At 39.4% G+C, this 14,335-nt stretch overlaps 1 protein-coding gene across 3 annotated transcripts in view; it reads right to left on the bottom strand.

The window, feature by feature from the left end:
- LOC138013036 (uncharacterized skeletal organic matrix protein 2-like) overlaps positions 1-13,577 on the bottom strand; it is an 18,776-nt gene extending 5,199 nt beyond the window's left edge. Inside the window, exons 1-8 of one of the 3 annotated variants that reach the window (XM_068859996.1) lie at positions 13,399-13,538; positions 13,255-13,320; positions 10,882-10,937; positions 10,007-10,201; positions 5,803-5,958; positions 4,174-4,371; positions 3,472-3,582; positions 2,483-2,677 (exon numbers count right to left, since the gene is read on the bottom strand). In XM_068859996.1, the coding sequence (XP_068716097.1) occupies positions 2,483-2,677; positions 3,472-3,582; positions 4,174-4,371; positions 5,803-5,958; positions 10,007-10,201; positions 10,882-10,927 (901 nt within the window). In that variant the 5' untranslated portion in view covers positions 10,928-10,937; positions 13,255-13,320; positions 13,399-13,538. Of the gene's footprint in view, positions 1-2,482; positions 2,678-3,471; positions 3,583-4,173; positions 4,372-5,802; positions 5,959-10,006; positions 10,202-10,881; positions 10,938-13,254; positions 13,346-13,398 lie in introns of all 3 variants that reach the window. The other 2 variants (XM_068859997.1, XM_068859998.1) reach the window with 2 other exon arrangements.
- Between the last annotated feature and the right edge of the window lie 758 nt (positions 13,578-14,335).

The raw sequence follows: 14,335 nt of genomic DNA, 5'->3' as shown, positions 1-14,335 counted from the left end.
AGGTGTTAAGCTAATTAGCTTGATCTATGAAAATTCCGTTACATAGAGTGACCTAGTATTGGACTTGTAGGCTCCTGGTTTATGGGCTTATGGGCTTATTTAGCTGTGGCCCTGGTGAGCGTCTTGAAGCCAAATGAAAACCATCGAGATTAATTCCAAAAGAAAGCTTCGCTACTGCAACTTTTACTGCAGTTTTTCACAGCGATAAAAATGAAACGTCTGATTAGAAACGCTGCAGTCACTGGAGTACTCTAACCACCTCCCGGTCTTCATCTTCAGTTTCCAGCATAAATAACGGCATTAATAGTAGTACTTGTGCGGAGAAGTGGCGAAGCACTAGTAGTAATAGGTTATATAGTTTTTTTTCTTAAACGAATTAAATTATACACGGAGTATCTGTAGAAATTAGCATGGTATGTTCTTTTTATTCATAAATGCATTTACACACTTTATAGCAATATGCTACGTACCATTACAAATGCTTTTGAATGAAAATGTATTCAGTGCACTTGAGTTCTGCAGCCAATTGCAAGAGGAGAAGACAAATTCATCCCGTTGTCATTGCCTCTAGTGCATCCTTGGAAAACCCGAATTTTAACACGTTGATACTGATAAGGGCAAAGTCCGCGAAGAGGCAGTACTTTACGGTTTGTGCGCGTCGGTTTTCACTAGCGACGCAAAGCGCAAGCGCAAACATAAGTGGCTTATTCGAAGTGAAAACGAACGACGACATTAGCATCAAAATCAATCACAGCATCCGCCATTTGAAATGTTTAGACAAGGGGAATCTGGAACGAGTGCTTTAATTGGCCAGACTTAGCAAATTCCCTTGTAATTATGCCATGTTTCGTTTCACACAACGCAAGCGAATGCAAGCATAGTTAAGTGACATCTCAAGGAAAAGGAAAAATTTTAATCCTTGCGCTTGTGTTTAGGCTTGCGTCAACCCCGTTTTCACGGTGAAATAATTAACAATTGGACCCTTCGCCCGCAATACGGGTCAATAGCCCATGAAGCGAAGCCCGTGGCCCATGAGGGCGAAGGGTCTAATTGTTTTAGTATTACCCAACTAGTCGGACAGAAAAGGCAATAACAAAGTTAGCAAATGCAAAAAAGCGTCACGCTTTTCGCTACTCGATGACTATTACTAATAGTCCTCTAGTAGCGTAGCCAATTAAAATGCAGGATTTGCATTAGTCCACTAGTTGGGTGATACCAAATGTTCTTATGCATGGGCTAGTGCTTGCACTCGTGCTTGCGTCGCTAATGAAAATCAGGATTCAAGGTCTTTCCTTGCTAATTCGAGAGTCTGAGCGTTTTATACGGAAAAGGCGGAAAAGTTCTCTTCTCCTTTTTTCGAATGGGTTCAATTTAACAAACAAGTAAATCGGTATTGACTGCCACTGAAACACAGCGTACGACCTCGTTTCCATTCTCGGTCTAGAAATGCCCTGGGAACGAGGTTGCACTGCGTAATCTGAACTGGTCCAACAGAAATTATTAGAAAAAAAAACAAAAACAAAAAAGAAAAACTAGTTCATTGGATAACGCATGATCTTGAGTTTATTCAGTCATCATAGTATACGAGCTACTTTAACATGGCCTACAAATATCAGTAACTGTACAGATCTTTTTTTTGTCCTGGCAAAATAAAATTAAAGAAAGCATATCCGCTATCTTCTCATATCTAATGCGCCCTCGTGAAATAATTGTCGAATACATTTTTAAGATGCTGCCATTGTCGTTCGAGGCCAGTGTTGGACGCGAATGCATACATATTCTTGCATACTTTCTTGGATACGCTTGGATAAACGTCACGAAGTGTTTCGTATGCTAACTAAACATCACCGGTACCCCTCGAAACGTTAATTCCTTTCTAGGAATATAATGCCGGATTAGCCTATATCTAGGTGAGATTCGTCCCGCGTCCCGCATTTAAGTACACATAGCTGAAGGGCTCCTTTGCTCAGCATCAATTCCAAGTTAAGAGAAAAAACCAGGGTGGACTGAATCAGATTATAGGGAACCTCCATTCCGATTAATGAATAATTTTAAGCCTAACAAAACAATGTTTGCAATCAAATTTGCTCGACAATTATTACTCCAAAATAGCGTTTGGATCGAAAAACAAACAAAAATTAGAAAAAAAAAAAAAAATTCTAAGAATCATTTACTTTTCATTTTCAAATTTCCCGGACGCCGCCATCTTGAATATTTCGTACGTGTTACGGTTGCCCTTAGTTATTTCACATAAAGAGCTTTTAAATTGTTTTGAAACATTAGGGAAACCGAAACGTCCAAATAATTATTATTTGACACTTGAAAACCAAAACAAGCGTTTTTTTAAAAAAAAATTATTTTAGATACACACTCTTCCATTGGAAAAGGTTCGAACAGATTTTATTGTAAACATTATGTTCTTGGTTTAGTGAAGGGCCCCTTTAAAAGAACTGAATATTTGTCAAGGGGTATCGGCACTTACTTGCACAATCGAAGCATCCTCGATAAAAGTAATTTTGAATGATTCCATTCTGATTCCGTCTTCTGCCAACAGCTGAGCCGCAATGCGTGGTACCGAGTGAGTTTGGATCAAGACTACAAATCTGGCGTTGCTGCCTCAAAGAGCAAGAAGTGCCCTCGTCTTCCATACAGTGCCAACACTTGCTTAGATTAGCAGCTATGAAACACAAAAAAATCACTGATTGCAAAACGTGATGATATCAGCACCAAGATCAACCTATCGCCATTCGATTTAAACAAATTAAAAAATCGATTCCACTGTTGCCGTGCGTCTGTTGATTAATAGATAATATATGACGTCAAAATGTGGTAAGAACAACAAAGTATCACTTCGTGTATCGCTGATGTTCCTCATACATTTCGCCGTCTTCTGTGATCTAAGCAGACATCCGGCAACATGAAATCTATCGTTTTATATAATAAAGAATTGAAACTCAAGTTTTTATGGTGACGCCAGCTATGCGTCTGGCCTCTAATAGATCATAGGGGAGAACCTATCAAAAATTCATGCATCATTGTGCCTATTATATATAATGCAAAAGTGCTGTACTTGGTCCTGGCGTGGCTAATATCTGACCAGATGTTAGATACTGGTAAGCCAACTAACTAAAACACTTGCAAAATCTTTGTGCCAACACACCTATCCATAAAATAAAAACACCACGACAAACGGGCGTCCATTCGTCTGCTTCATTCTGCCAATTGTGAAACCGTCCTAATCACCGCTGAAATTTCTTCTTTGTGTTTGTTTCAGTTTGCAAAATTTTTCCTACTATTAATGCTAGAACGTCCCAACTTTCAAGTCACTAGGTTTGAAAAGTACTGGAGAAGCCATGCTTACTATCCAGCGTCCTCGCGCAACACCCTTCAGAATGTAATAAGGTTTCAAACCTTTGAGGATGACTGTATCCTAGATCAATGCCGTACTTTCTTTCTATTGATATACTTTACCTCCATCGTTACAGTAGCTGCCATTGCAACATTCTATATCACATTCCAATAAAGTGCTGTGATGGAGATACTTTAAGGATCCCGCCAATAATGCACAGGCAGTCTTCTTATCTGGAATAATTAAATCAAAAGAGAGCAAAATCTTTGGTTTAAAATGGATTCGAAAGCGAGGCATAACTTTCCCAGGAGATAATATAATAGGATCCAGGTAGGCCATAAACGTAATTTGAGACTTTATCGCCCCATGTTTTGATCTGCTCAAGTTCGCGTTTGAGGGGGATAAAACTTGACTTGAGATCCTGACGATGTTTCGTTTCTAAGTTTACATTGAAGTGAGGTACTTCAAAATAAAGCCCTCCCACACTCGCAATAGAACTAGAGCATACTTAAAGTCTTCTTACGTCCAAGTATTCTACCCACCTAGGAGCCCATCAACCCGAGCCTCAATCTCCCATATAGACCCTTGGAGACAGCCTTTGCCCGTATCTTTTTATTTTTGGACGTTCGAATTCCCGCGAATGCATTATGCTGTCCAATCAGAACAAAGTTATTGTATTACGTCACAAGCAGTCACGCACCAGTGATCGCGTTCGTCTCACAAAATATTCTAAAAATAAAAAGATACGGGCAAAGGTTGACTCAAGGATATTGTCTGGATGGAGGTATCCGGGTGATGGGCTCCTGACCCGCCTAAAGACTCACCTTCGCAATCAATACATCCTCGAACAAAACTGACGTCCACCACACCAGTTAAAACATTCCAGGTCGTAACTTTTGCCGCACTGCAATGGGTTATGCCGAGAGATCGACCACCGCTTCGGCAAGTTTGACTCTGCTGATTCAAGATGCAAGTATAATTGTCGTTCTCTTCGCACTCGAAACAGTTCGTTGTCCCTAAAACTATAACATAAATTGCGAAAAGAAATAAATTCTGAGAGCAAGCACAAAATATTTCATACAAATTCGCGGTTGCTTTACAGTTTTTATACATTTAATTTCTGAATTTGCACCCGTAGCATTGAAGACTGCGTGCAGGTCCTTACAGTCGACAAGTAAAATTTTTTACCGGAGAACGTTTTTATAATTTTTGGTACCCACTGACAATGAGAAAATATCATAGCAGCTTTTTAGTCATTAGGAAGCCAACTAATTATTCGATGTCACAGTTTGTTTATGGCGCTGCGACAAGTTGAAGGACAGATGTTACACTGCGCAATGCTTGAAAGGTTTGTTGCAAAGTTGAATAAAGCGTTGCGCAAAGCAGAACGACAACGGTTTCTGCAACTTGTTTCGCAACGTTTTTGCCTGTTGCAAGGTATGTTACATTGGGCAACGTTTCGTGCAATTTGTCTCCCCACGGCATTACGAGACAATTTGCACGACTGAAACTGCACATTGTAACAGCGCCTTTAATTAAATATGAATTGCCGCAGTAATAATTAGATTTTGCTGTCACTCTTCTTTTAGCGGAGTTTAGGCGCGCGCCAATACTCGGTTATTTTATTTATCTTGACATTTGATTGGTTGATGGAAAGTATTCATATTTTTCTCAAATTGGACGGTGTTTGAAAGCTAAAGTAAACGTCCCAGAAAAAAAAACTATCCAATTTTTTGTCTTGATTGTCACGCGGGTTTGTGGCCGGCTACGGCTGCTTATTTTGGAACTGAATTCATCATTTCTGTGGCCGCCCGCGACTGTCCACACTAAATTTATACCTTGCGATTTATAGGCTTTTTGTGTGGAATGATTGTCCAGTCGTGAGCTGCTTTGTTTGACTGTGAAATTGCAGTCGAGTGTGCATGTACGTAATTTCAGTTTTAGTTGTTGATTAAAATTGTTGGTTATTGTTTGCAAGACTTGTTTGTTTACTGCTGTCAGCTCAGGGGTGTTTGACCACAGTAAAGACGATTAATTGTATTTTATGCAGAAGTATAATTATTTCCATGCACTTTTCTGGGGTTAGAAACGGGAGCTCCGCCTTTAGGCTTTGCTAAATCTATATATGAACGCAATTTTTGCAATTGCGTAAAGAAGCTTGAAAAATTCATGACTTCAACGGGGTTTGAACCCGTGACCTCGCGTTACCGGTTCGGGTTCAAACCCCGTTGAAGTCCTCAAATTTTCAGGCTTCTTTACGCAATTGCAAAAAATGCGTTCATAACTGCGAGGATCATAGCTTCACTTGATTTCATATCGGCAGTTCATATATCATTTCATCGTCTATATATTACAGTTATCATTAAAGATAAATTTCTTATCAGTTACGTCGTGTAAGATTGTACATTTAAAAGAAAAAGAAACAAAACAGTAAATAATTGAGATTGCATTACCATCTTTCTGCAACACATTTGTTGCGTTCTGTGTCAACAGTGTTGGATTGCTATTGCAGTTGGTCGTATTACAACAATCGATCTCACACTGCTGTACAACCCACCCCCTGAAACTTTTCAATAACCCACCAAGAGCAAAACAGGCGGCTCTCTTATCTGAAAGGACAACAACAGGACAAAGAAATGTAAGAAAAAGCAAACTCATAATAGCGATAACTTAAAAGAGCTACGAGGAAATTTGCACTTTTTCTTCCGACAAAGCAGTTATATGTTATTACCGGGGAAGAGGTCCGTATGGGGATGCCCCCAAGATCAAGGGCACGTTTTTCTCCCAATACGGACACTGATCTCGACGGGAAAAATAACATTTTTCTTTTTGTTTGTTTTCTATTTTCCCCCGCGATGCGAAAGAGAGTTAGTACTAGTGATCTCTATAATTTTCGGATCACTAGACTTTCAGCTAGGAAATCCGAACAGAAGAAAAATTTTTAGGGGATAAAAGTATGCCTATATCTACCATTTAAATACTAAAATACGTTTAACAATGCAAAAATAGGGGTTTTAAGTTAGCTGCCCTTAACATTACAACTATTCCCATCCATGTCGATGAATTACGGGTTTATATGAATACGAATTGATTGATATTCTTGCGGTTAATGAAACGCGTCTCGATGATACTATATTTAGTGGTGAAGCTTCAGTTCCAGCAAGAGAAAATGAAGGGACAGAGAGGGAGGCTCAAGGCGTTGGCCGGGATATGTTATGTCCACGAAAGTTATTTTTAGACGAGTGGAAGTCTTTGTTCTAGCCGAAGTCTGTCTTCTGAGACGTCCGCATGCAGTCTTGCCTCGCTCTCAGGTTCTTAGTGAAAAAAGAAAATGATGGCGCACGTGGAAGGCTGATGAATATATATTTTCTTTCAAACATCGGACCGAGGTTGGCCTGCATGCGGACGTCTCGGAAGACTTCCGCTCGTCTAAAAATAACTTTCGTGGACATGACATATCCCAAGGGCTGGACCGGGAGCCTCCTTCTCTGTCCCCTCATTTTCTCTTGGTTCCAGGCTATGCCCTGGAGAGAAAAGATAGAAACAGAACCGGAGGGGGTGTCGCCCTTTCTATCAGAAATACTATCAATTATTAACGTTTAGTTGATCTCGAGTGCGAAAGCCTCGAGTGGATTAGTATTGAGGTAATTAAACCCAACTCTTTTATTGGGAGTACGTGGTATTGCTGGTTATCACTCAAGTGATCAACAGCCATGTTTTTCAACGAAAACAAAAGAAAACGTTTGCATAATAATAGAGTTAAATTCCCGGAGGATTTGGTCGGGCCTCCAACATGGCCGCCGTTTCTTTGTTTAGGGGCTCCAGCATGGCGGCCGTGACGTCATGTGAAAACCGAGAATAGACTCGGTCCCTGGTGCAAATGTAGACGCAATGAGAGAGTTTGAATTTCTTGTACAGCGAATCGAATCATTGGGGCTAGAGGTAAATATTTTGGGGAATTTAAATTGTAACGCGGCTGCCTGCGCGCTATGCCCACTAGAATGACATACAAAGAATGTCCTGGAAATTATGCCACTAGCTTATAAATTAAACGTGCATACCCGCATCACTGAAATCCGCGACTACTATTGACTATAATATTGGTTTATTTTTACACACTCAGGGATCTGTCACATCGGAATAAGCGACCATTCTCTAATTTATGGAGTTAGAAAATTCTGTATTCCCAAAGGGAAACCAAAGATTGTGGAGTCACGGCAATTTAGGAATTTTGATGTTAATTCATTTCACGCTGACCTTAACCAGGAGCCCATCTGGAGCGTGCAACTTCCATACAGCGTCTGTGAAACGTCGTTTTCACAAGTAGGTTTATTTTTAGACTAGCCCTTCCCGCGAATTAGGTTAAAAAACAAAGGCAGTTCCGGTTCGGTGACCCTATGACGTCAGCTTCATTTCTTGTAATTGGTCATCGGGCTCCTGTGGAAGTCTCATTCGCGGGAAATTCAATCTAAAAATAAATCGGTCTGTGAAAACGCCGTTACACGAACACAGTAGAGTTGTAGGCTCCGGGTCATGGGTTCCTGCCTTAACTGAGTACCTTCGCACCTAGTTCATTTGGAAGATAGTCCAAATCGTGCCCTGGAATGTTTGGTCAGGTATGTTTTTAGAAATATGTGACTTCCATGCACCAAAACGTAAAAGGCAAGTAAGAAATAATTATTCTCCCTGGTTAACACCAGGAACAAACTGAAAAGGGTTTCAATTATCAACAATTTAGATGCTCATTGGACTGAGTATAAGATTGCTCGAAACAATGTTAATGCTAATATAAGGAAAGCGAAAACTAACTACTATAATAGGTATTTTGAAACAAATCTAGGGGATATTAAGAAATCATGGAAAGGAGTAAATTCAATATTGGGCAGAAATGTACCAGCAACTGAAATAAACATAATAGATCTCGGAGATAACTCATGTACGACCTCATCAGAAATCTCTAATGCCGCTCGAATATCACTTTTCTCACATCGGGCCTAGGTTAGCAAATAATATTCCCAAAACTAGTGTTTGTTTCGAGGACTATGTTAAGCCAGCAGGTTCTGGCTTTACGCTGAGTGAGACTCACTGTCGTGTTGATCATTGCTTGGTGAGTTCCCTTCGTGTCGACAAGGCTACGGGCCTGCATATGGTATTTCTGCAAGGCTTTTAAAAGAAGCTTGTCCTGAAATCGTGCCTTCTCTCACGCACATTAGTAACCTATCCATTAGATGTTGGTATTTTCCAGACGAGTGGAAAATTTTCAAAATATTACCTTTATGAAAGGAAGATATTAAGACTTAGTGTATGATCGTAACAATGGACCTATATCTATTCTACCAGTTGTCAGTAAGATAATCGAAAATATTATTTTCAAACAACTTTATGAACAACTTACTCACAATAATTTGCTGGCAGGTTCTTAGCATGGCTTCAGACCGATTCATTCTACTTTGACTGCCTTGCTTCAAGCAACTAACCAATGGTACTTAAATATTGATGATGGCCTAATTAGCAGTGTACTCTTCTTAGGTCTTAGGAAGGCCTTTGATACGGCTGAACACAGCAACGAACAGGGTTGTAAACTGGTGAAAATAGCAGTACTAACGAAATTTAGTTTTTTGCCGAATGTACTGCTCAAATCATTGCACGACGCCTCAAATAAAGGCTTGTGTAGAAGATTCCCATTTCCCGACGCATTTGTCTGTTTCTTTTTTAATTCGAGGTCAAACGGTAAAAGAATGTGAACACTACTCGTGTCTATTGCTTATTTTAGCCATAATACTGGGTTTGTATTCCATTGTTTGAATCAGTAATAACCCTTTGTAAATTTAAGCATTTTGGACGCAACCGTCCCTACCTAGAGGTACAAATTTGTCTAAGATTTCAAACACTGCGGCTATTGCATCAACTCGAAGTATTTCGCCTGCAATCGTTGTTTATGGGCGATTTCTCTCTTACTTGCTATGTCGAGACGAGTGTGACTGCCAATTGTTTCCACTTACCCGGCGAGAAAATAGTTTGCATCTTAAGTTTTTCAAAGTTATTGTTTATGTTGTACTGTGTTGTTGCAACACAGAACATACGAATGGGCTAGGTGGGAATTCGAGGTATAGGTAATCAGTCACTTTTTAAAATATTATTCTTCGTTGGTAGTCCAGTCAACTCTGAAGCTGATGTCAATGGAAGACCACTACCCCCCCCCCCCCCCCCCCTCGGCCCCTCCCCAACTCCTTTCCCCCATCCGGCTCTGTCAGTCGGTGCTGCGTTTCGGTTTACGGGTATTTAAAGCTATGGCTACGCGGATCAGAGGAAAGTCGAAAGAGATGCTGAGGTCACTGAGGAACTCTTACTGCGAAAGCCGCGCACTACTAACCGCGCCTACGTACTAACCAACTGAGCCGGTGACTAACCAACAATGTGCATTTCAAATTTTGAACAACTAACTACCACGTACCTTTAACTCCCCATGCACAGGTCTTACGACGATTACCAATAAAATGCTTAAAAGTGTACGTTTTGAGTGGAATTTAGCTTAAAGATACAAAATCAAACAGAACTTATATGACTTACACAATTGCCCATCTGCTTTAGTTTCCTGTGCGCTTTATCTAACAACAGTGCATGTAGTTAGATAATTGAAAATCATAAGATTCTTACCCATGCAGTCAAAACATCCTTTAACGGTTGTATCGCGGGAAATCCCCAAATAGCCTTCAGTGTACCTTATGGCTGCGGTACCACAATGAGATGTACCGAGCGATAAACGAGATGTGGCACAAGTTTGATTCGTCCATAGAGACATGGTTTCGCAATCCTCTTCAAGACAGGAATAACACTGCTGTGGAATGGCAACTGTTAAAAAAATACAATATGGATGCACGGTTTAGATTTCTCGATTTTCAATATACACCTTTCATGCAACAGGACAAAATTGAGTCTACCGCAAAAACTATTACGTTTTCCCGCGCCAGGTGGATATGCCAACCGAAAATTTGGGATTGCGCGTTTCGAGGTAGTCCCTTCATTTCGGTTCGGTTGTGTACGCGAGCCATTCAGAAATTTCCTTGCCATTTGAGGATGGCAAGCGGTTTGACAGTTTACCATACTATTGTATACGTGAGCTCAATTTTTTGCTTTAGGGTGGTATATTTTCGAAAGTGTTCATCATATGCAACAAAATTCAAGTGTTCACGTGACAGAAACGATGATTGGGTAACGGCTTCCAATGGTGTTTTCGCGCAATTTTCTCAGCAGATGCTGTGCTCAAGCATAAGGAAGAGGAAGGAAAGTGCAATGTGTTGCGACAATGTCGAGAACAACAAGTCATACTAAGTTAGTTAATACAATGAACTCGAGTTAGCCTTAAGGTCTAGAACTTTATTATAACACGGTAAACGGCCTGGATGCCGTTCTTTGGCTAAGGTTATAATCTGCTTCTTTTTATCAAACAATAACAGTTGCTTATGCTTCCGATAAGCATATACAGTTTAAACGTTAAAACATCCTTTATAGGTTGGGGGAAACACACTCACCGACAACTTCCAATACAAGCAATACACAGGCCGCAAGAACAAACATCGCTGTAGTCCTAAGAGAGAGCAACCGTTGCAAAGATTAGCCGTACGCCCGTGAAGTTCAACAAAATGCGTTGAGCTTTCTCTAGGGACTTTACGATCTTCAACCTCAAAGTCGACGGGAACCCTAACTAAAGAGACAAAATTTAATATATAGCTCTACTCTTTTAATTTCTTCACAGTTTCAGGTACTATATTGCTTCCCTTTTCTCTGCAAATCTTAAAAAAAAAATGAGTTGTTTGGAAAACTTGAAGACAAAGAAGCAACATAAAAAATAAAAAATAAAAAATTGGCATGCTCTCAAAACCATTCCTCCCAATCGATTTTCCCGATAGTCAACATAGATTGCAGTATTTATTGTCAGGCTGGACTAAAAGCAAAACCTGAATTCGTAATTAAAATTGATGTTCTCGTCGATATCTCTTCGTCATAATACATCTTAAAGCCGTCTTGAAAACCACCGTCACATATGTACGTAAAAAATTGGCATGCTCTCAAAACCATTCCTCCCAATCGATTTTCCCGATAGTCAACATAGATTGCAGTATTTATTGTCAGGCTGGACTAAAAGCAAAACCTGAATTCGTAATTAAAATTGATGTTCTCGTCGATATCTCTTCGTCATAATACATCTTAAAGCCGTCTTGAAAACCACTGTCACATATGTACGTAAAAAATTGGCATGCTCTCAAAACCATTCCTCCCAATCGATTTTCCCGATAGTCAACATAGATTGCAGTATTTATTGTCAGGCTGGACTAAAAGCAAAACCTGAATTCGTAATTAAAATTGATGTTCTCGTCGATATCTCTTCGTCATAATACATCTTAAAGCCGTCTTGAAAACCACTGTCACATATGTACGTAAAAAATTGGCATGACACTCCAAAATCGTATGGTACCAATATCTGGAGTGCCGAGAACACTTCAAGAGATGTGCTCAACAACCCTATAATTTCTGACACAGTGCCTAATATGCTTCCTTTTGTCCTGTTTACACACGAAACGTGTCGTGCCGTTTCCGAAAAGATAGGCTTTTTTGCTAGAGTAAAGCGTGCTAAGTATTGACGATCAGAAAATGGTAGCATATTGTACCTCTCGACGTGTTCAAGTATATTTTGTAAAATCAGTTTGTACGAATTATCGAAGTTAAATGATTTCGATTCCCGTAAGTGGCATTTTTTGTTTGATAGTTGCCTGCAGGCTTCAGTATTGCATAAACGCCAGCAAGATCAAGATGGCCGGGGCAAAACTGAAAGATGTCTTTTTGCAGAGAATAGGGTTTTCAATATTCCTTTGGGGATAAGGAAAACCGATATTTATTGCCAGAAGATCAAAGACTTTTCCTTTTTTTATAAGTGAATACTGATAGCTGTGAACAATGAGAATAGTATATTCACTTTTGTTCAGTTCATTAGCCATTCTCAGAAACTAAGTATAGGAAATCGCATGAACGAGATTACGGGCGGGAAAGAGTAATGTTTTCAACGTTCTCGGCTCGTGCAAATTTGGAAACTTTCAAAACATCACGAGTGGCCATAAATAATGAAATGAAGGAACAAGTCTATACGCTTTTTTAAATTATATACTCAACAAAATAACTCAGTTGCTGTGTTTCCGTAGCAACTTCCGTATTGCACTCTACAACCTCTTCGGCAATCTGTAATCTATTAATGCACTTGTCATTAACCAATCAGAAACGTCATATTCTTTGAGTAACGAATAATGAGGGAAAAGGATGGTTTTACTTAAATAAAAAATAAGAAATATGATTTTGTGGCTAAGATTTCACACGGTGGAGACATATTACATTGCACAGTCCAACCACGTACGAATATCACGTGGGATTGCACAAAATACCGAAGGTAAACGAAAACGAAACTTAACGACAACAAGCACATCTTCCACAACTTTAGACGACCAACAACATCAGGAACAAAAACAAAACAATAGCAGAGTTATATTGACCAGGCATAACAGGAGGTGGATGCAAACCGCTCAGGGCATCGACGAGTTACTAAATAAATTGTTCATCCACAGGCAAGATGTGTTACGACATGAGTTTTCGTTGAGGGAAACGGTTTACAGATTAGCTAGAATTCGATCCAATCATTTAAATTCCGAACAAAAATACCTTAAGGATCTTAGAGATGTACAACTATTATATTTGCAAGAAAGATGAGGATAATGGAGCCGGTATAACATGCTTTCACAGAAAAAAGATCAAAGAAAATTTCCTTACAGCACATATCCTTTTTCTTCATTAAATTTTACGTCTTTCTGGTCGGTGTCTTAACTTTTCTTAGCAAAAAAAAAAAGGTCATATCTTACTTCGTGCCAAAGTGGGAGTTCTCGGATTGCCTGTCTTCCTCTCAGACGAAACGAAAGGAAAGGGTACTGTTGATTCAATCAATGAAAGTAACTGAAAAAAAAAAAAAAAAAAGAATTCGCACAGCCATACTGCGGAAGACTTACCTGAAAATCTGTCGAATGCCAAAGGAATTTCAAGTCGTTTTTTGTATTAAGCAAATGCTTCAAGTGATGGATTTTAAGAAACCCATTTTCTATATTCTTATTCACCAATTTGTCCACCAATGGATCGAAAGTGCTCAAACAACTCGAAAAGACGTCAGAGAGATAAGCATGAGTTTTTTTTCCTTATATTTAATGAAGCTTAATTATATTTTAACGGAGCCTTTAGTTAATTGTTTGTCGATGAATTCGGTGCGTGGTTTATATTAATTAGGAAAACCTACTGTAGCCACTATAGAAGGAAAACCGCTAGAGCTATTTTATGTATAAACTCTCCCAAAACCCGCCGGATTGTTTTCAGTAGCAGGCTACCTAAAACCAAGTAATGAAAGAAGAATCCGTGGGAGCCACGCTTTTAGGGCAAAGAAAGACATTTTTAAGTTTTCTTTCTCCTCAAGAACAATTAATGGATAGAACCGTTCCTTCTCGAGGATATTGTCAATAGTTCAAGTTTTAATTTTTCCATTGCACTAGTTTTACTTAGATTCTTTACAGTTTTTAATATTCCCGGCATTGTATTAGTTTTTATTCAGATGTTTACAGTTGACGTGATATCTCGCGATTTTTACCGACTTACTGAATAAAGTGTAGATGTAGATTTTGATATATTGATCATGAACGACATCTTAGTAATACGTTTGCCATTGAACTCAGTTGTAACAAAACGGTGCTGTGATCATTTTTCCAACTTCAATCTTTTTTCACCCCGTATATCATTGGAGAACTTCAACCACAAACTGAGGAAAATTTATTTATTCAGTCTCCAAAAACTATTATGGGCCCTTTTAAAGGCCAATTCACGGTGTTATTTCAGAAACGATTCCCTATGTCCAATATCTAACTATCAAGACAATAGCACTAGTTGGATCGATCTCGCCGT

This window comes from Montipora foliosa, chromosome 8, assembly GCF_036669935.1.
Source record: "Montipora foliosa isolate CH-2021 chromosome 8, ASM3666993v2, whole genome shotgun sequence".
Classification (NCBI taxonomy): Eukaryota; Metazoa; Cnidaria; class Anthozoa; order Scleractinia; family Acroporidae; genus Montipora; species Montipora foliosa.
The sequence above is the reverse complement of the archived record's forward strand: the minus strand, read 5'-3'. Positions and strand labels throughout refer to the sequence as shown.